We start from the raw sequence: 22949 nt of genomic DNA, 5'->3' as shown, positions 1-22949 counted from the left end.
AGAGAGCTTCTGTCTCTACATCCATTAATGGAACTTTAATTCTAATAAGATAGAGACTTTTTGTTTTTAGAGTAAACACATTTAACTGAAAAGCTGCCAAGATTATGGGCATATGTCATGGTGTTATCTCTACAAGTTTCTGCCTTCTTGCTCTGCACCTCTGCTGCACCTCTCTCCAATACCTGTACTTGTACCTTTGCTCCCTTTCCCCCATCTCGCCATGCCTTGTATTGCTATTGCCGTCAATTTCCTTCATCTGAAATGGTTCGCTGGCCCCTCCGAAACTATTGGAACAGCAAGGCCAATTCATTTGTTTGTGCTATACAGCTAAGACACGTGAATGACCTGAACGGTGAGGGTCATACTGGCCCTTTAATTCAGCTCGTGGTTGAAGACAGTGAACAGTGCTTTTAATCACGTTCTAATTGTCATTACCTTTAAAGTGATCTGTACATTGTTAGATTTGATACTTTATTACAGGCCTGTTTTGTTTTTATAGTAGTTAACTGATATTAACTATGCACTGTACATGTCTAAGGGGGCACAGGATGTTGCCCTGGCGCCTGCAGGGTTGGGGGTTCGATTCCAGCCTCCGTCTTGTGTGCGTGGAGTTTGCATGTTCTCCCTGTGCTTCACCGGTTTCCTCCGAGTACTCCGGTTTCCTCCCCATTCGAAAGTCCAGTAGTAGTGTTCACTGCCTCGTGCCCCGAGTCCCCTGTGATAGAGGCTCCAGGCTCCAGGCTCCCTGCGAACCTGTGTAGGATAAGCGATGCAGAAAATGGATGGATGGAGTCCATTTCCCAAACGTCTTACAAACATGGACACCATGGACGACAACACCCGGCTGCTTCACACTGATGCAGCACACCTGGTTCTCATCACACACTCGGGCTCACACATACACACATTATAAATAGAGACTTTGGCCATTCAGTCATTTCAAAGTATCTGCTTAGTATTGTGTTTATTAACTGACTTACCCAGCATTTTTTGCTTGTGTTGATGATTCTGGTCTCTCTGGGTTTTTTTTTTTTTAATGATTTTTGTCTCTGCCTTGGATAGATATCATGTTTGTTAATCACCTGACATTCGGTCTGTTCTTGACCACTATTAAGCTATTGAGGTTTTGTTGTTGATTGCCATCTCTAATAAAAGTATTACCCACAGCCATCTTAGCCACCTGACATAAACTAAGTTGAACATACACTACACTGATTGGTTTTATTTCTCATTAACTGACTCAGAACACCTTGATGTAAATTTACCTTGACGGCTTAGTTTTTCTTATACAGCTAAGACATTTGGGTTTGAGATGAAAAGATGGATATGAGACAAGAGTTTAGGATTTCAGCGTTTTTTTCCAAGGTATTTACATCCAGATGTGTTAAACAACATAAGAACCTTTTGTATCAGACCACACGATTTTTAGGGGAGCAAAAGTATAGGAACAGATAAGTCGTGAAGTAAATTCAAGTAAATAACGCTTAACATTTGGTTGCATATCAATACTTTGTCTCATTGACATCACCAAACTGTTGGGTTCTTCTTTTGTGATGCTTTTCCAGGATTTTACCTCAGCTTCTTTCAGTTGTTGTTTGTTTCAGGGGGGTTTCTGCATTCAGTCTCCTCTTCAGGAGGTGAAATGCTGCTCAACTGGGTTAATGTCTGGTGATTGACTTGGCCAGTATAAAACCTTCCATTTTTCCACCCTGATGAAATCCTTTGTTGAGTTGGCAGTGTGTTTCGGATGCATGATGAAGTTTCTCATGATTAATTTGGGTGCATTTCTCTGTAAATTGGCAGACAAAATGTTCCTGTAAACTTCTGAATTCATTCTGCTGCTACCATCATGAGTTTCAATCAATACAGATTAGTGAGAATGTTCCAGAAGCAGCCATGCGAGCCCAAGCCATGACACTACCTCCACCATGTTTCACAGATGAGCTTGTATGTTTTGGATCATGAGCAGATCCTTTCTTTCTCCACATTTTGGACTTTCCATCACTTTGGTAGAGGTTAATATTGGTTCCAGAACTTTTGGGGCTCATCTCTGTATTTCTTTTTTAATTCCAATCTGGCTTTCTGATTCTTACTTCTGATGAGTGGTTTGTATCTTGTGGTATTGCCTCTATATTTCTTCTTTGAATGATGGATTGTGAGACCTTCACCCTGCCCTGTGGAGGTTGTTGATGATGTCACTGACTGTTATTTTTTGGGTTTTCTTCACAGTTCTCACAATGTTTGTGTCACCAGCTGTTGTTTTCCTTGGCCGACCCATTCGGTGTCTGTTGCTCAGTACACCAGTGGTTTCTTTCTTTGTCAGGACATTCCAAATTGTTGTATTTTCTATGCCCAATGTTTATGCAATGTATCTGATTGAGTTTCCCTCTTCTGTCAGCTTCAAAACGGGCCCTGTTGTTCCAATACTTTTGGAGGGAACTGTATAATAAATATACCATTTACAGCAAAATGACCCAGAATCCATAATAAATGTAAAATAATCTGGGAGATGCAAAATGTATCCCCAATTCTAGAACGACATATTCAGTGCCCTCTACTAATATTGGCACCCTTGGTAAATATGAGCAAAGAAGGCTGTGAAAAATTGTCTTTATTGTTTAACCTTTTCATATTTAGTTTAAAAAAATCATAAACATTCTCTGCTCTCATGGATATCAAACAATTGCAAACACAACAAAGGTTTATACTATATATATTCATATATATATATATATATATATATATATATATATATATATATATATATATATTTGTTAAATATAGGTGTGCAGCAATTATTGGCACCCCTATGACTTCATATGAGCATAATGTATTTGAAGTATATTCCCATTGATATTTTACATTTTATTTAGTACACCTGGGTGACTAGGAACAGGAAATTGTTCAACCCTGACTTCCTGTTTCACAGGGGTATAAATATGAGGTAACATATAGGTCAAATTCCCTTAGTCATTCATAAAAATGGGTAAGACCAAGGAATATAGCTGTGATATGCGGCAAAAGGTTGTTGAGCTTCACACAATGGGACGTGTCTCTAAGAAAATAGTACAAGCATGGAAAATGGCCATTTCCACCATCAGGGCAATAATTAAGAAGTTCCAGTCAACTGGAAATGTTATGAATCAACCTGGAATTGGATGTGTGTCTATATCATCTCAACGCACTGTGAAGAGGACGGTTCGAGTGGATAAGAAACCTCCAAGGATCACAGCTGGAGAATTGCAGAAGTTAGTTGCGTCTTGGGGTCAGAAAGTCTCCAAAACTACAATCTGAACTCACCTACATCACCACAAGTTGTTTGGAAGGGTTTCACGAAAAAAGCCTCTACTCTCATCCAAAAACAAATTCAAGCGTCTTCAGTTTGCCAGATACTACTGGACCTTCAAATGGGATCGGGTTCTATGGTCAGATGAAACCAGAATAGAGCTTTTTGGTAATAAACACCAGAGGTGGTTTTGGTGCACACAGAGAGGTAGTCATATGGAAAAGTACTTCATGCCCACGGTTACATATGGTGGTGGCTCTTTAATGTTTTGGGACTGTTTTTCTGCCAGAGGACCTGGACATTTTGTTAGGATACATGGCATCATGGACTCTATCAAATATCAACAGATATTAAATGAAAACCTGACTGCCTCTGCCAGAAAACTTAAAATGGGCCTTGGTTGGATCTTCCAGCAGGACAATGATCCAAAACATCCATCAAAATCAACACAAAAATGGTTTACTGACCACAGAATGAAGGTCCTACCATGACCATCCCAGTCCCCTGACCTGAACCCCATAGAAAACCTGTGGTGTGAACTGAAGTGGACAGCCCACCAGCGTGGACCTCGAAATGTGAAGGATCTGGAGAGATTCTGTATGGAGGAATGCTCTCAGATCCCTCGCCATGTATTCTCCAACCTCATCAGGCATTATAGGAGAAGACAAAGTATTGACATTGTAAAAGGGTGTCAATAATTTTGCACACCTATATTTAACAGATATATTTTTTTGATAAACCCATGTTCTGTTTGCAATTGTTTGATATCCATGACAGCAGAGTATTTTTGTGAATGTTTTCAACAAAAGATCAAAAGGTTAAACAATTAAGACAACATTCTTTGCTCATACTTACCAAGGGTGCCAATATTAGTGGAGGGCACTGTATATTTCCCTCGCTGTTAATATACTGAGAGTGAATTGTGCTGTGTGTTTTATACAGTAAATCACAAACTATTTTAAACTGATAAAGCACTTTGACTGACCTCCTCTGGTAAACCTGAGACAATACAGCTGTTTATCTAAATCAGCATGAAAATGAGCACTGGTTCCATTAACAGGCTGTTGGACAGAGCAACTTTATACCAAAATGTATGGTTTTCATCCTGAATATTTGCAAAGCATGACAGACTGGACACAGAGAGCACCGAGAGCACTGATTCTCAGTGTGGGGGTGGAAAGCAAAGCCAGAAGACCTGTGATTTTTTCTTGTTTAGAGTCACCATGGTGGTAATCCCAACTCATATGATCAAATCTATGCTATTAGTTATTGAGTTCAGATCCTTCTTAGCCTGTTTGAAGTCATTTGACTCTAATAAACAGACAAAAATATTATTGTACGCATTCAAATAAGGTTCGTGAAATAAATGTGTACTGAGGGCGTCTGTGGAATTTATTTGATAGTTAAACTGGTTTCTGCCTACAAAAGGGTCAATATTTCTTTATTATAATACACTTACAACGTGTATGTCCATGAGTATTACTTGCTGTAAATATTCAACATATCAGAACTCAGTGTGATGGTGTACTGTATCTCTGTTCACAAACACTATATGGCCAAAAGTTTGTGCACCCATATCTGCTTGCTGAACATCCCATTCCAGATTTTTTCTCCCTTTTCTGTTATAATAAGCTCCACTCTTCACTTTGGGAAGGCTTTCCACTAGATTTTGGGGCGTGGCTGTGTGGATTTGTGTTCATTCAGCTACAAGAGTATTGTCAACGTGAGGTTGATGTCAGGCGCTCATGTTGGGATGGTGAAGATTCTCCAGTTCCAGTTCATCCCAAAGGTGTTGAGCAGGGTTGAGGTCAGAGATCTGTGCATTACACTCTTCCACTCCAACCCTAACACACCATGTCTTCATGGAGCTCGCTTTGTACACAGGAGCTTCGTCACGCTGGAGCAGGTTTACGCCTCGTAGTTCCAGTGAAGAGAAACTGTAATCCTACGGCGCACACAGACGTCCTGTACAATCGTGAGCTTTCGACTTCGTGGCAACAGTTTGGGGAAGAACCTCATATGGGTGTGATGGTCAGGTGTCCACATACTTTTGGCCTTATAGTGTATTAAAAAGTGCAATAGTCCATAGCCTTCTGCACCAGCGGCGCTCTGGCTTCGGTTAATCCAAACTGCTTCCGAGTGTAGGAGTGAACATTTTCATTGGATTTACAAGTTTTAGAGAATCATATACAGTGGTAATGCATGTTAATAATATTTACAGATATCTGCATGGTATATTTATAATCCCGTGCAGAAAAGCACAGAAATGAACGTTCCACTGCACCTCTGCACGTGGGTTGCTTTCGATGTGAAACGGGCTCGTCAAAATATTTCAGAAAATACAATACGTGTACCTGGCACTGTTATAAACGTATCAGTATGAAGAACCCATGTGCTCTTTCCGTTCTGGATCTTGTAGTCCATGACTTATTTACAGTAATGAACTGTGAACTTTTCAAACAGTAGCCCTATAATTACTAAAAAAAAATGTTGCAGTAGGAATTATTGGGGGGTGGGGCATCGGGGGTTGAGGTTGAGAACCCCTCCCTTAGGTTCTATGCAGAATCTCACAATGGAGTTGAAAAACCTCTTTAGACAGATAGAACCTCCAGACATATAAAGAACCTAAAATAACGTATTTCACACCTTATCTTGTGCGCCGCATGTCTGACAAATAGTCCAGCGCCTCAAATGATATTTTGACATAAATTGTTGAGAATAAGTGCTTATGTGACGGTCATTTAAGAGTCGGTGCTTTAGGTATGAAAATCAGGACCAGAACATGTGCAGAGAATGCAGAAATATAATGGATTAGTGCACTAAATAGTGAACAGGGTGTGGTTTTGGACAAATCCTGGGTCCTGCACCGAGCGAGTGGAACAAAACAGCGGCTGCGGCGCACTGGCGCCTCTGAGCGCAGGCGGTGATTGGGTCTATTGTAGGGCTCTTCGATTCCAAAAAAAAAAAAATGCTCAGAGTTGACTCTGATTCTGATTCAAAGGTGTTGGGATTCACTGGAGTCGATTCAAAGAGTCAGTTCCCCCAAAATCATTTGGTTTTTAGATTTCAAAACAAACCTGAAACACAGGATAGGAAAATTGAGACCTTGTGAAATAAACAGGGCAATATCTAATATTTAATAAGTGCATTATTATTGTACACGATCATTACTGGTGGCATGTATGACAAAGGGGTTTTTGACTCATTTACATCTCATGGTATTATGTGAAGAGTTATGAACAACTACTGCCATTTTGGTTAGTACTATCAGTAAATCTAATTTCTTAGTAACGTTCTCTGTCTAGCATTTACATCAACGTGAACACCCTGCTCGTTACACAGTGCAGTATTATTGTGTTTCGTCATTTTATGTTTTACTCATGTTCTAGAGGCACTTGTGAAATCCTACAATGTATGACTGTATAAGCCTGACTTGTGCCCAACGTTCCCAGGATAGGATCCAGATCCACCGTGACCCGAAAGCGCAAACTAACGACGAATGAACAAAGTCATCCTCTAAACGATGTGAACTCGTATGTCGTGTGTTCTGTAGGTGGAAAGTTCTGGAATAAAACACTCTGTTAAACCGGCAAAATATCATTGTCCAAATTGACATAACGAGCTTAATATCTAAAGAGTTGGATTATGTTCATTTAAAAATAATAATAATAATCATAAATCTCTTGAGAGGTCTCCGGCTGCACAAAGTTTGAGAAGCACCTGATGGACCTCAGGTGGTACAAAACACCCATAATGCACTAGAAAATATGGAGGAGGGCACTATTTCAGAAGGCAAGGTCCTGCAGTCAGGTATTGTGTGTGTGTGTATTTTCACATTCTCCTTGTGTCTATGTGGGTTTCCTCTGGGTTCTCTGGTTTCTTCTCACCTCCCAAAAACATGCCAGTAGGTGGACTGGTCAATCTACATTGCCCCCATGTGTGTGTATTCCCACCTCACTCCCAGTGTTCCCAGAATAATTCCAGCTCTGGGAAGAATTCACCCTGACCCTGAGCAAAGTGTTTACTGAAGATGAATGAATGAATGAGTAAATGAATCTCTGCATGAATCAGTTACACAGAGTCGACTCGTGATTCCCAGTGAGTCATTTTTGGGAGTCGACTCGCAGCTCTACTCTACTGCCCGTGTCTGAGCTGCTCCTGCTGTGGTGTATAGACCCAGCTGAGCACATTTCACTGTTAATGACACTTATATGGCGGAGCGGCCCTCCACAGGGGCGAGCGGGGTACAGCTCAGTCACGGAGCGGACGATGGACCGAATCGATCGAGATTATCGGTGAACGATGAGCAAAGCTGCCGTCAGCTCCAGGACGAGGAAACGCCGACGAAGAAAACAGGTTAGTCTTTTAGCCACTGTTTTAACTTCTTTAAACTTCAAATATCGTCACAGGATCCCTCGATGCAACTCGGCGAGACGCTAGAACTTGTCCGTTGGCTGCGTTTTGCGCCCGACTTAACGCTTGTCATCAACACTGAGTCGGTTGAATCAGCTAGTTTTTGTTATTATTAGCTTTCGGGAAGCTAGCAAGTGTGGACATTGACCTTGTGCACCGGCTTCCACCCATGCTAACCGATTAAATATAAAACAAATACATACGATAAAACCTCGTTATAGCCGTTTATTTAAAAACACTTTACCGTTTAAAATAAGACTTCTACATTCTTTCTCTAAGCGAAAGGAAAAAAAAATAACACGAATTAGCTCACTTGGCTTTCCACAGCGACACTAACCGGCTCCTGTGGAATGCCGCTAAAACAGTTAGCTTCGCTAAGCTTATTTCCTGTCCGCCATCTTGGCTGGAGCGCGTATTTTTCCATCCCTATCCGTATTCCGTCACATTCCCCGCCTCCGTTTATAATTGGCTAGTAAATCAGGTGCGGATTGCGGATTGGTGCTGAGTATAAATGTTCAGCCAATCACAGGACAGGAGGTGGGGGGACGTGCCAGAAAGCTGGTGGGAAAAAGAAAATAAATGGGAGCGGGGGGAGCCGACGTAAACTTGTTTCATGTTAGTCTTAAAAGATAACATTATGTAACAGAGGACACATCTAAGATAAAATGCTGGTTCTGCAGTAGAACGGAACAATGCAGAATGAAAAGTGATGCAGGTTTTTTTTTTAAATATATATTTTTATTTCCAAGGCTAAAATTAAGGCTAGGCAGGAGGGAGCTAGCTGGCATGCTAACAGGCTGTAGGCCCTGTTGCTCAAGCTGGCAGTCATGTGAGAGTGCAGAAGGCCTGACTGGAATTGCACCCGCAAGAAACCCCCCTCCGAAAACAACTATTTACGGCTACTTAGCAATAATAATCACTGTCTAAGTTTATAAAACACGCTGTTAAAACTCTGTTCTTTGCGAATTATGACTTGTTATGAAATGTATTCAGCTTGTTTGCAGTTTGCTTGTCAGTGCTAGCTGACTAAATCCCACCGATGACAAACATCACCTTTACAGTTAAATATATTTCAAAAATAATCATTAAAATACTACTTAAAGATCAACAAATTTGTCTACCACCCACCTGCTTGACTCTGTGACATATTCAGCTGTTTTCATGTTATTATTTCTATCTTAATCCAGAGCTCTGTTGAATTCTCGATTCTGATTAGTCAGAAGGTGTTGCTTAAGTAAGGCATTAAACACTCCCGTGTTGTGCTGTTGTAGGAAAATAATCACTGACTAGGTGGCACGATGAAGAAGAGTTACTGCTTCCACCCCGAGGTGATTTATTGTTGTTATACCACATGGAACATCTTAGCCAAACAAGTTCCTGTTCTTGCGTTATACGTTATAACAGCTATTAACAGTCGTTCCCTCACCGGCCCCTCTTTTTCTCTCTCTCGAAGTTAATAAGACCAACAGATAAACAATAAACACGCAGCTTGTAATGTTGCGTTCGACTCACAAAGGCAGTAGTACAACCCCAAATCCAAAAAGAGTTGGGACGCTGTGTGAAATGTAAGTAAAAACAGGATGCAATGATTGGCGAATCTCATAAACCCATACGCTCTTCAAAATAGAACATAGAAAACGTATCAAATGTTTAAACTGAGGAAATGTAGCTTTTTAAGGGGAAAAAAAAATAAGGTAATTTTGAATTTGATGGCCTCAACACGTCTCAAAAATGATGGGACCGGGGGCAACAAAAGGCTGGAAAAGTAAGTGTTAGTAAAAAGAAACAGCTGGAGGTTGATTGGGAACAGGTCAGTAACATGACTGGGTATAAAAAGAGTATCTTAGAGAGGCAGAGTCTTTCAGAAGTAAAGATGGGAAGAGGAGCAGCAATCTGCGAGAAACTGCGTCTACAATTTGTGGAACGATTTCAGAATAATGTTCCGAAGACTATCTCATCATCTACAGTACATAATATCATCAAAAGATGATGAGAATCTGGAGAAATCTCTGTGCGCAAGGGACAAGGGTGAAAATCAATATTGCATGCGTCTGATCTTCGGGCCCTCAGGCGGCACTGCATTAAAAACAGGCCTGATTCTGTAATGGAAATCACTGCAGGGGCTCAGAAACACCTCCAGAACTCATCGTCTGTGAACACAGTTCACCATGACATCCACAAATGCTGGTTAAAGCTCTATCATGCAAAAAAGAAGCCATAAGTGAACATGATCCAGAAACGCTGCCGTCTTCTCCGGGCCAAAGCTCATTTAAAATGGACTGAGACAGAGTGGAAAACTGTTCTGCGGTCAGATGAATCGAAATTTTAAATTCTTTTTGGAAACTATGGACGCCGTGTCCTCTAAACTAAAGAGGAGAGGGACCATCCAGCTTTTTATCAGCGCTCAGTTCGTAAGCCTGCGTCTCTGATGGTACGGGGTGCATTAGTGCCTATGGAATGGGCAGCCTGCACATCTGGAACGGCACCATCAATGCTGAAAGGTGTATAAACAGGTTTTAGAGCAACATCTGCTTCCATCCCATCTTTACTTCTGAAAGACTCTTCCACTATAAGATACTCTTTTTATACCCAATCATCTTACTGACCTGTTGCCAATTAACCTAATTAGTTTCAAAATGTTCCTCCAGCTGTTTCTTTTTAGTAACACTTACTTTTCCAGCCTTTTGTTGCCCCCATCCCAACTTTTTTGAGCTGTGTTGTGGCCATCAAATTCAAAATTACCTTTTTTTTTTTTCCTTAAAATGGTACATTTCCTCAGTTTAAACATTTGATATGTTTTCTATGTTCTATTGTGAATAGCATGTGGGTTTATGAGAATTTGCAAATCATTGCACTCTGTTTTTATTTACATTTTACACAGCAGCCCATCTTTTTTGGAATTGGGGTTGTAACCAAAGCAGCACTTCTTACCTTTAAATGAGTTATACTGTGTGTGTATATACAAGTGCTTGCTTTAGGCTTGCTAAATCTAGAACGCGAAGTCTACAGTTCACTGTTTTGAGGAGGAAAATGTACATCACTCATTACAGCTAGCTAAAAAAAGACAAACATGGAGGCATCCATTTTTTTCCCCCATTCACTTCGCAAGTGAACGGTGCCGAGGTGGAAAATCCCGTAACTTACCACTACAAATTACCACTTACAAGTTTAAGTCGAACGCAGCGTTAAAGTTACAGCTTTATGTTTGATTGTTAGGAAGCACTGAAACTGGAGACTCCTTTCATAAATGTTAATAAACGTCCTCACAAAAAAGCTGCTGACGAATCAGAGTCAAGAATTCAACAGAGAGACATTTCTTTCAACACAAGACTTTTTTTGGTGTTGTTTTGCTAACTTGGTATTTGTATCAAAGTAAAAAAAAAATATATGCAGTGCCCTTTAGTGCCACTAATATTGGCACCCTTGGTAAATGTGTGTGTGCAAAGAAGGCTGTGAAAAATTGTCTTTATCGTTTAACTTTTTGATATTTTGTTTAAAAAAATGCACAAAATACTCTGATCTTATGGATATCAAACAATTGCAAACACAACACAGGTTTATCAAAAAAAAATTGTTAAATATAGTCGTGTATCCATTATTGGCACCCCATGAATATTTTTGAAGTATATTCCCATTGATATTTTACATTTTATTTAGTACACCTGGGTGACTAGGAATAGGAAATTGTTCAACGCTGACTTCCTGTTTGACAGGGGTATAAATATGTGGTAACATATAGGTCAAATTCCCTTAGTCATTCATAACAATGGGTAAGACCAAGGAATATAGCTGTGATGTGCAGCAAAAGATTGTTGAGCTTCACAAAATGGGACGTGTCTATAAGAAAATAGCACAAGCATTGAAAACGCTCATTTCCACCATCAGGGCAATAATTAAGAAGTTACAGTCAACATATTCCAAGACAATATTCAGATACTCCAAATTCCCACCCCTGGAATATGCCTGCTTTAATCTGAAATTTGTTTCATGTAAACACCTCATTCCGAAAATCCACTGAAAGGAGATATGTGCATGCTCAGTCCGTAAGGAATAGTGGGTGCTCATGTAAGTATCAGTGTCTGCTTTTAACGTGTTAAAGCTCAGTAAACATCCCAAATATGACCGAGTTGCATTTGGACTTATCAGTTGCTTGGGGTTAAAAATTGGGTGAAGTTGTATTGTTGACATCAGCTTTTTTTTTTAAGCTGTTTCTACTACTCAGCAACATTATGTAAAAACGTGATTGTTTTAGTTCCAAAGATTTTTCCATTTACTTTTTCCTTTTCAGCATGATCCCCTTAACAGGGATTTGGTTTTAAGGCATTCCCTGAGACAACATCATCCATGTTTTTTTACCGTGAGGCCAAGCTTGCTATCCTGTCTGCAAGCTTCTTTTGCCAAGTTATGCGAAACATCAGAAGCATGACGGTGACAAGCAAAAGATCTGTGCCGAAAAGAAAGCGCATCAAATCTGGTCCAGTGCCGATCTAGTGTTTGAGGCCAGTACCCTATATTTGATGGGGTGCACCCTTGATATTTTGAATTAAAAATTAAATGCACATGTGTGTTTGGTCAGTTACTAACATGTAGCAGGCAACCGTAATCCTGATCATTCTGACCCTTTACTATTTAACGTACCTATTCCATATATTCCCTCTTTATGCAAACTTTGACCAGGCTCGACCTTGGGCTTTTTGTTATTCAGATGACTTGGTTTTAATTTTATTTTAATGGCACGTGTGTTCTTTTTCTACCCGCAGACAATGGGAAAATAAATGGATTTGTAGTTGAGGGAGAGGAGACTCCCACTTTCCTTGACCTAGACAGCTCTCTGCACTCAGTGAGCCAAAATGGTGACAAACTCCTACTAGAATCTGACTTGAAACCAAAACCCTCTGGACAGCCCTCATACACTGGCCTGAAGGGGGAAAGGAAAGGCAATAACACTAGTAGAAACTACAGTATGGACTGCAAAAATGACAAGCCCTCAGAGTTGACCACACATGAGGGCAAAAAGGAGGCCTTGGTGTCTCTAAACGGTGTGGTGACGCTAAACTGTGGACCACTCACCAACGGCTATCCCGGCACGCCCGGTACGGACAATGATGGCAGTGGCTCGGAAAGCGGTTACACCACACCAAAGAAGCGCCGAGCCCAGAGGAACGGCAAATCTTTGGACAATGTGACTGCTTCAAGCCAGGTTAAGGCCATGCAGCAGGCCAGTAAGCAAGAACCAGGGCTAGCCACTCTAGAACTGGCCGACAGAACCTCAGCTGTGCAGGTGGAAATTAGCAGAGCCTCCTCAAAGACAGACAGCCATTCCAGTGGCTTGACAAAAACTAGAGAGGCAACCACTACCCCACCTGTGCTACCGACGTCCGAGGTTTACCGGAAAAGCGCTGGGAAAAAATTTGAGGATAAGTCCACTAAAACAAAAGTGGCGGCATCGGCTAAAGAGGACTCATGGACTCTGTTCAAGCCGCCACCCGTCTTTCCTGTGGACAACAGTAGCGCGAAGATAGTGCCTAAGATCAGTTATGCAAGCAAAGTGAAGGAGAACCTCAATAAGGCAGCCCAGACTGGCACCGAGATTCCCGCTCCTGCTCCACAGGTAACCGGGAGGCCATCGCAGGTGCCCATGTCGGCTGTGAAAACCATCACCTCGGCCAGCTTTAGCAACGGTGACGGCAACACCTGCCCTCTGCCTGGTCCCCACTTCAGCTCGGTCCCCAGTTCCTCCCCCGTACCAGTCGTCTCCTCAGCAGGCTCTGATCATGTAGCATCTTCCACTGGCAGTAGCTGCAATCCCTCCACCTCCACCTCAACTACCACGTCTGAGCCCAGGAAACCTAATCTGTTCGTTTACCCCCTTTCCGCCTCCTCCTCTTCCAATATGCAACTTTCTCTCCCCAGCGGCCGTCAATCTGACCCCCCACCCAATCAGAAATCTCTGGGCGACATCTTCCAAAACCAATGGGGTTTGTCGTTCATCAACGAACCCAGCGGCGGTCCAGAAGGTCCGACGTGCGGTTCGACGGCAAAGGCCAAACCTGTAGAGGTGAGCTTTCAGGGAGGCTGCACTGCAGCTGTGGCTACGCAGACACACGGCGCCCCCCAGAGGCCAGATCAGTCAGCTTTTCCAGACAAACGGACTAGCGTGAGTAAAGGAGGAAACCTCGCGCCGTCTGCGGCCAGCGGGTCTACCGAAGGCTCGCTTCAGGCTTTGAACCTCGAGGTGGATACGCAAAAGGACGATCCTGGGGTTTCTGGTGCAATAGTGTTTTGCTCTTCCTCTAAAGACGTCGGGGCGGAGCTACCCCGCAAGTTGTCTCTGCCCAGGGAGCAAGGCTACACTAAGGGCTTCGAGAGGAGGGCCAGCTGGGACTTTTTTGATCTTAAAGCTGCTGTAGTATATCACACTAAAGGTGAACCACCATCACTTCTTATTGATTTCACAAATATCTTTTTGCTTGATGTCATGTGATAATGTTTTTTTCTTTTTTATGTCAAAGATGTTAAAGCTTTTGGCGTATTCTACTTCAACAAATTTAATTCCAGTAACCTTTAAGTGAACTTTTAAACTTGACGCAGACTCGAAGCAGGTCGTAGTCCGTAAGATGAATTTGCTTATGCAAAATATTTTGACGCACAAGGTTTTGGTCTGTAAATGTAAGCATTTGAATTAATAAAGGCTGCTTGCAAGTGTTTTTTAAGCATCTTCATAAGGAACGTTAGTACAAACAATAAGTTTTTTTTTCTTTTCTTTTTTTTCAGAAATGGAATATATTTTGAATTTGCAAAAGCAAGGTAAGTGTCAACATGTCTTGTTTTTTTTATTTTTTGTTTATTTTTTATTTTAACCTGTAATGTTTGATAGTAGAAATGCATCCAGATTGTAGCCTCTGTTTGTAATTGATCTCTACAGTAGTCTTAAATTTTTAGGTCTAGACCAGTTATCGTCATATAATTAGGATACCAGACTAATGGTTTTTAATTTGTAGCTGCCCCGCAGAAGAGTCCGCTTAAACCGAAAAAGCTACTCCTTATTGACGTTCTCTAAAACGTTTTCATTGGGTATGTAGCTATGCTTAAATGTAGCATGCTGCAATTTAGGATTGACAATACTGTCAGGAATCGCCGTGAGATTACAGCTATTGCGATGGCTTTCGAGTTGTGATTGTAAATGATGATTGTATGTGAAAAATGATTGTAAATATCTTGTAGAAAATGTGGTGTCTGTGTAATATGTGCTTCTTTTCACGTATTTCGCGTCCTGTACACACCTTATTAACCTGCCATCTGACATGGGAGCAAAGCCGCATCGTCCACACCAGATACTGAAAAAGGCCGTGATGTCCATTCTCATCCGTGTCCCATGGCCACATATTGGATCTGTATCAAATTAAGGACCATATACGGCTCAGATCTGATTTGAAAAGCTCAGATTTCTGTGTCCACGTAGTACAGGAAACAAAAGCAAACCTAGTCACGTTAAGGCCGGACATACGCAAGTGCGTATCCTGCAGTCGCTTGGGCACGACGTCAGAAATTTGACGCGAAGCTTTTGACACGTGAAACTGTATCTACAACTTGCTAAACAAACTAGCGTTGTCTCAAATCGCATACTTGCACCATATATGGCCAAAAGTATGTGGACACCTGATCATCACACTCGTATGTGCTTGTTGACCATCCCATTCCAGATTTTTCTGTTATAATAAGCTCCACTCTCCACTCTGGGAAGGCTATCCACTAGATTTTGGGGCGTGGCTGTGTGGATTTGTGTTCATTCAGCTACAAGAGCGTTCGTGAGGTTGAGGTCAGACACTGATGTTGGGATGGTGAAGAGGCTCCAGTTCCAGTTCATCCCAAAGGTGTTCAGTAGGGTTGAGGTCAGGGATATGTGCAGGATATTCGAGTTCTTCTTCTCCAACCTTAACACACCATGTCTTCATGGCGCTAGCGTTGTGCACAGGAGCATCGTCATGTTGGAACAGGTTTACGCCTCGTAGTTCCAGTGAAGAGAAACTAATCCTACAGCATACAAAGACGTTCTATACAATCCTGTGCGTCGAAGTTTGTGGTAACGGTTTGGGGAAGAACCACATATGGGTGTGATGGTCAGGTGTCCAAATATTTTTGGCCTTAACATGTTATTGAGTACTAACACTAACCGATTAGCCTTCAAACCGACCGTTTGAAGTCATACCAAGTATTCTCTAGGTTAGAAAAGCATTCGAAAACAAGAGTTTTCCGTTTGAGACGAAGTTCATGACAACAGTCACGATGACAGCGGAAAGTCTGAAGGAGAAACCGTGTTTAACATCGCTTTAAATGAAATCGTTTACCGGATGTTCCGGCTCTGACGCGCTTTCTAGTGGATGTCCAGATGTACATAAAGTACACGTGTGTGTGTGTGAGCAGTATCGGTCACGGTGCCGCCGCTTCCGCACTCGCGAGTTCTGCGTCAAGTATAAACCGGAGTTTAAGGAAGAAAATCCGATTTGTTTCACTTCAAACCGGGTAACGTGAACGTAGCCTAAACCTGCGTCTGGATTTCTGTAAAGTTGCTTCATGGTAAAATCTGCTGTTAAAAGTGCTATTCAGATAAAAAAAAAAAAAATTGAATTAAAATGACAATTTTCCTCACTGTGCATTTCCAGATCCAAATCGCGTAGTGCTCTACAGTGAATCTAAGAACGGTCCTGATCAGTGAAGCTCAGTCTGGACACGCCGTCTCCTCAGCCGGACTCCGCTAAGAGAAAAAAAAAAACAAAACACCCGCGCTTGAAGAAACCCGGTCACAGCCGCTGACTCGGAAACGAACATCGTGACTCGGAACAAAGGCCGCTCTCGAGACGGAGTGTTTTAAAGAGGCTGAGCGCAAGAGTGGATGAAACGGGTTGGCTGAATAAAGGACGAGAAACGAGGACCTGGAGCCAAGACGCTCTGCTTCTAAAGCAGGACCTGTTTTTGTTTTTTTCTTTCTTTTGTTTTTTTTGTTTTTTTGCTGAAGACAATTCGACTGTTTTTGTTTTGTTTTTTTAGGGATGTTCAAGAATTCATGTTCAAACTCTAACAGTACGGCATTTCTTTTAAAAAGCGTAGATGGCGGACTTCGTCCTGCTGGCTGCCTCAGAAGAGGAAGCACCTCGCGTTCGGACGCACTGCGCTCTCGTGTTCGAACACACTGAAATGCTTTTGACCCCGGGGGGGCGAAAAGAGAAAAAAAAATGTCGCCCTCTAGTGTCTGGGGTTGGGGATGGGAGTCAAGTCACCGAGGATAAACTGTTCAATGTTTCAGGGGACATAAACAAAACAAAAACGTTTCGGTCGAGCTGGCACTTGCTAAGGCCTTGGGATACTTGTCTTAATTTTGTGAATGGATTTGAATGAGTCATGTTTTTTCTGCTTTTTTTTTTTTTTTTTTTCCTTCTTCTTTTGTTTCTTAGAATGAAATTCTAAGGTTTCCAGGGTGCACTTAAGTGAGAATAGACTTGCAAACTGCTGTCTGTGTACGTCCTCTGGAAGATTCGCTAGTCTTATCGTCGTCTTTTCACCTTTCGCATCACCTTGTAATCCACAGATAAAGGACAGGTTTTTTTGTTTTGTTTTGTTTGGTTTTTAAAAAAAAAAAAAGAAGAAAAAAAATCATTTTACATTTTCAGTTTTATATTAACTCTTAGATCCCAGTGGACGAGTAGATAAGATAAGATGCACCACGGACGTTAAGATCGCTTCAGCACCGGTTCTTTTTCAGTTTATTATTTACATTAGAGCTTCTTAGTTTCTTAGAATATTTCTCTTTGCACAAGGAACAGAATCTGCAGTTGTGGTGTGAGTTGTTTTTAGGGCTACAAGGCCACAGTTTAGCATGACACGATAACAGTTTGTTTGATGCACATGAACAGGCACCGAGCTTTTTCCTCTCCTTTTTAAAAAAAAAAAAAATTCTTTCTTTATCTTTATTTTCAACGAGCACCACTTCTTTTTCTTTTTTTTTGAATGCATTCACCATTAAACAGGGCTCTGTTCCTTTATTCTCAAGCTCATGGATTTATAATTTAAAGCCGAGGGTCATCAGGCGTTGTTTTTTTTTTGTTGTTGTTGTTTTTTGTTTTTTTTTTCCTTTCTTTCTACAGCCTGAAGATGTTCTTGTTTGTTTGTCTGTTTGTTGATTTTTTTTTAATTTTTTTTTTCTTTAGTGTCAGGAAGCAAATATTAAGATTTAACCTTTCTTTTTTTTTCCATCTATTTTATCTCATCACAAGATAATTGATTCATATATTATATATAATGAGTAGCACTTTATGTATTTTTAAATCGTATTATCTTGACAGAACGTCGACAGATCAGTGCGTAACGGAAATTATATAGCGATTTACGAATAGGATACTAATTTCTAACAACGGGTCTGGAGGTCCTCGTAAAGGATAAAATATTTGTTGGGGGGGCGGGGGGGGGATTATTTAGAAAATGACCTAATGAAATGAAATGAAATGCACCAACAGTGTTATTGCCAAAAATGAAAAAAGGGTGTCCATGTTTGCTACAAATGGTTTTGGTTTTTTTTTTGGTTTGTTTGTTTGTTTTTTGTCTATCTAACCAAACTGATTTTTGACTAGTAGAAAGCCAAGTGGATCATTTAGCATCATGTACCGTTCCCACCCCCTATACATGGTCATAAACACTGCCAGCTCCAGAGGTGGAAAAAAACAAACAACGATTTCCTCGCTTGACACGAAATGAAACGCTGTAAATTTGACAGTTTTTTGGCTCCGTTGCCGTTTTCTGTTTCTGAAGCTGGCTCACGTTCAGCCCTGGATCTTCACGAGACATTTCACTGCATCAGCCAGATAATTAACACGTACGTCGTAGCCGAGATAACGATAAAGGTTATTTGTTTGCTTTTTAAATGCTGCTTTTTTTCCCCCTTACCGGTTGAACCACCTGCTTTCTTTCTGTTTGTCTTTTTTTGTTGTTGTTGTTGTTGTTGTTGCTATAATGCACCTTCGCTACTTTCTTCTTGACTTCCTAACAGTTGTGTTAGAAATCAGTTAGCGTGAGTTGGTCCTAACCCTTAGCAAACATAGTTCTTACTTTAAAGCACCCTATAAAAGGTAGGTATTTGTTCTTTTTTTTTTTTTTTTTTTCTTTTTCCTCTCTCTCTTTCTTTCTTTTCCGAGGATATGATGAGAGTAGTACAGAGTCCCTGAAGGGACCTTTGCAAAAAAAAAAAAAAAAAAAAAAAAAAAAAATATACACCCACAATACAAAACACATGCATTTGTGCTTGAAAGTTTGTGAACCCTTTAGAATTTTCTACATTTCTGCATAAATGTGACTTAAAGCTTTCACACAGGTCCTAAAAGGAGATAAAGAGATCCCTATTAAAGAAATGAGACAAAAATATTATACTTGGTCGTTTATTTATTGAGGAAAATGATCCAATATTACATATCTGTGAGTGGGAAAAGTATGTGCACCTTTGCTTTCAGTATCTGGTGTGATCCTCATGTGCAGTAATAACTGCAGATAAACGTTTGGGGTAACTGTTGATCAGTCCTGCACGTCGACTCTGAGGAATTTTATCCCGTTCCTCAGTACAGAACAGCTTCAACTCTGGGATGTTGGTGGGTTTCCTCACATGAACTGCTTGCTTCAGGTTCTTCCACAACATTTCTATTGGATTCAGGTCAGGACTTTGACTTGGCCAGTCCAAAACATTCACTTTATTCTTCTTTAACCGTTCTTTGGTAGAACGACTCGTGTGTTTAGGGTCGTCGTCTTGCTGCATGACCCACTTTCTCTTCAGATTCAGTTCATAGAAAGATGTCCTGACATTTTCCTTTAGAGTTCAGCAACTTGCAGATGCAGCGAAACAGGCCCAAACCACAATACTACCATCAGCATGTTTCACAGATGGGATAAGGTTCTTATGCTGGAATGCAGTGTTTTCCTTTCTCCAAACGGCTTGTCCATGTGATCTTTAGCAAACTGCAGACAGGCAGCAATGTTCTTTTTGGAGAGCAGTGGCTTTCTCCTTGAAACCCTGCCATACACACCACTGTTGTTCAGTGTTCTCCTGATGGTGGACTCATGAACATTAACATTAGCCAATGTGAGAGAGACCTTTAGTTGTTTAGAAATCGCCCTGGGTTCCTTTGTGACCTCGTGGACTGTTACACATCTTGCTCTTGGAGTGATCTTTGTTGGTCTCCGCTCCTGGGGAGGGGAACAATGGTCTTCAATTTCCTCCATTTATACACAATCTGGCTGACTGTGGATTGGTGGAGTCCAAACAGATGGTTTTGTAACCTTTTCCAACCTGATGAGGTTCAACAACTCTTTATCTGAGGTCCTCAGAAATCTCCTTTTGTACACTTCCACACACATGTATTGTGAAGGTCGGACTTTGACATATCCCTGTTCTTTAAATAAAACCACTAATCCTAGCAGTACACATACTTTTCCCACTCACAGATATGTAACTTTGGATCATTTTCCTCAATAAATAAATATCCAAGTATAAAATTTTTTGTCTCATTTGTTTAATCGGGTTCTCTCTATCTACTTTTAGGACCTGTGTGAAAATCCGATGATGTTTTAGCTCGTATTTATACAGAAATATAGAAAACCCATAAGGGTTCACACACTTTCAAGCACCAGTGTACTTACAAAAAATAAAAGAAAATCTTGTGAAAACAGAAATGATTCTGTGTGCATTTAGATAATTTTCTGTTTTCATGAGATTTTTTTTTTTTCTCCTGAAACAAAAGGACATTTTATTTTATTTTATTTTATTTACAGAATTATCGCTTGCGCTCCACGTACTGTCTCTTGTTTTTGTGAAAATGAAAACTGTCTCATGCGCACATGATGATTTTCCATTCTCACAAGATTTTTTTTTTGGTTAGGATGCAAGGGTTGTTTTTTTTTTTATTATTTTTTTTTTTTGGAGGGGGTCAAATGTCTCTTTAGGGGCTCTGTAGATTTGAGGTGTGCGTGGGACTACTTTTTTAAACCCCAACCCCGCTCAGTCTGATTAGCTCCTGTAACGTAAGTGAGAACTGGAACGAACTTGTTTAACTGTCACTTTAAACGGATAAAAAGTATTCTTTAATACATAGAAACTCTTTGGCGGTTTGTTGTGGTATAAGAGGAATAAAACACCTCGGGATGTTCTGTTTTACAGGGAGATAAATCACCGATGTGACTCGGATTGCTTTCCGAGTACACGGCCTCGCTGGTTTACGTTCCTCTAACGGCACACCACCGAGAGTTTTTTTCCCCCCACTCACCCGATATTAATGAGCGTTGCATTACTTTTCCCTTCAAGCTTCATATCTGACCCTGTGTGTGAAAGTAAACGCACCCTTTCCCCACAGCTTATCGTTATTGTTTGGGGGGTTGGGTCCTGATGCACACCTTTTATCTCGGAGTTAGTCATGTAGTACTACGGCACACTTTTATTTGTTGTCGTCATCGTCGTTTAACCCTTAAAAGTGTGCTGCACCACTTCTTTTCTGATCTTTTTATCTAAACACTTCTGGCGTGGAGCTGGAAGACGAGGCGGATGCACATAGGCAGAATTCCTACTTTAGGGTATGCACATCAAGCAGAAGTCTTTATTTGATCCGTAAGAAGCACTTATTCCCCATCGATTTATTATTTTATTTTTATTTTTTTTTTGAGTTAATAGTTAATATATATAATGTATATGTATATGTGTGTGTATAATTATGCACACTAATCTAAACCCTTGATTTCACCTCTTGATGTCAAGGCCACGAATTAGTAAAGAAGTGCGAGAGCAGGGAGAGGTCATCGTACTGAAACTAGACTGTTTATTCTGTACATTTGGAAACGTTTCTACGTCAATACGCATACATTTTTCTACTACACGCGTTACGTTCGTCGCACCGTTCCGACTGCTGCGTCCGTCTGTCCGTCCGCCCGTCCGTTCGGCCGTCTGTCCGTGTGTATGTCTGAGCATGTGTATTCGTCTTCATCTAACCGCTCGACGACGAGCCGTGTCGAGAACTTGCTTACTCCCGAGTCCAGGCCACGCTGTCTGCGCTGTAAGAAATATTAAAGGAATCCCATCAGAACATGGAGGAAAAAAAACAAAACAATCCTCAGTCTCTCTCTCTCTCTCTCACTCTTTCTCTCTCTGTCTGTCTGTCTCTCTCTCTCTCTCTCACTCTTTCTCTCTCTGTCTGTCTGTCTGTCTGTCTCTCTCACTCTTTCTCTCTCTGTCTCTCTCTCTCTCTCTCTCTCTCTCTCTCTCTCTCTCTCTCTCTGAATCTCTCTCTCACTCTTTCTCTCTCTGTCTGTCTGTCTCTCTCTTTCTCTCTTCCCCATGTTCCCTTTCTCTCCAACACCGTTTTAAGTTGTGCCATGTTTTGACTGTTTAAAAAAAAAAAAGAAAAGAAGTTTGAATGAATTGTTGTTTTTTTTTTTGCGTGTTGCTCTGTCTGCATTTCCTCCTGCGGTAATGAAGAGGAGGGCACCGTTCCGTTTCACCAATCTTCATCACTGCTAATAAACTCCATGAAAATGAAAAGTCTCATGTCTCTTTCTGAATGTTTATGTGTTCAACGTTAATGACCTGCTTATGAATGTGAAAGGTTTATGTCTGTACATCTCGGAACCAAGCACACAGGTATTACCCATTACCCGTTATTATTCTACACGCCTGACTCTTACAGGTGCGGTCGCACATTTACATTCGCCGTTCAGGATCTGCAAAACGTTCATAATTAAAAAAACATTCCAAAAAAAAAAGAGATATGATAAAAATTGTATTTAGTGGCTATTAATTAGTCCCGCCCTGAATAAGCGATTTCACATAGCGGATGTTTACATATAATCCACAAGACACAATAATAACTGAATTTACACAAACGAACCAGTTCAAAAGTTTACACGCGCTCGATTCTTAATACCGCGTGTCGCTACGTGGATGATCCGCGACATGATGTGTTTATGTTTTGTGAGAGTTCTTCACGAGTCCCTTGTTTGTCCTGAGCACTTAAACGGCTCACTGTTCTTCAGAAAAATCCTCCAGGTCCTGCACATTCTTTACTTTTCCAGCACCTTCTGCATATTTGACCCCTTTCCAACAGCGTCTATATGATGTTCAGATCCATCTTTTCACGCTGAGGACGACCGAGGGACTCGTACACGACTATTACACAAGGTGCAAACGTTCACTGATGCTCGAGAAGGCGACACGATACGTTAAGAA

General features: G+C 41.1%; 1 protein-coding gene across 1 annotated transcript; it reads left to right on the top strand.

Moving 5' to 3' along the window:
- The first annotated feature begins 6739 nt into the window (after positions 1-6739).
- nufip2 (nuclear FMR1 interacting protein 2) lies at positions 6740-22463 on the top strand. Its single transcript, XM_053647294.1, has 4 exons — positions 6740-7642; positions 12460-14124; positions 14474-14506; positions 16363-22463. Exons 1-4 carry the CDS (start codon positions 7498-7500, stop codon positions 16413-16415), a joined length of 1896 nt encoding a protein of 631 aa, XP_053503269.1. The 5' UTR covers positions 6740-7497; the 3' UTR covers positions 16416-22463.
- Positions 22464-22949: the final 486 nt, after the last annotated feature.

Source organism: Ictalurus furcatus, chromosome 17 (assembly GCF_023375685.1).
Source record: "Ictalurus furcatus strain D&B chromosome 17, Billie_1.0, whole genome shotgun sequence".
Classification (NCBI taxonomy): domain Eukaryota; kingdom Metazoa; phylum Chordata; class Actinopteri; order Siluriformes; family Ictaluridae; genus Ictalurus; species Ictalurus furcatus.
Note: the sequence above shows the minus strand (reverse complement) of the source record. Positions and strands in the feature narration are given on the sequence as shown.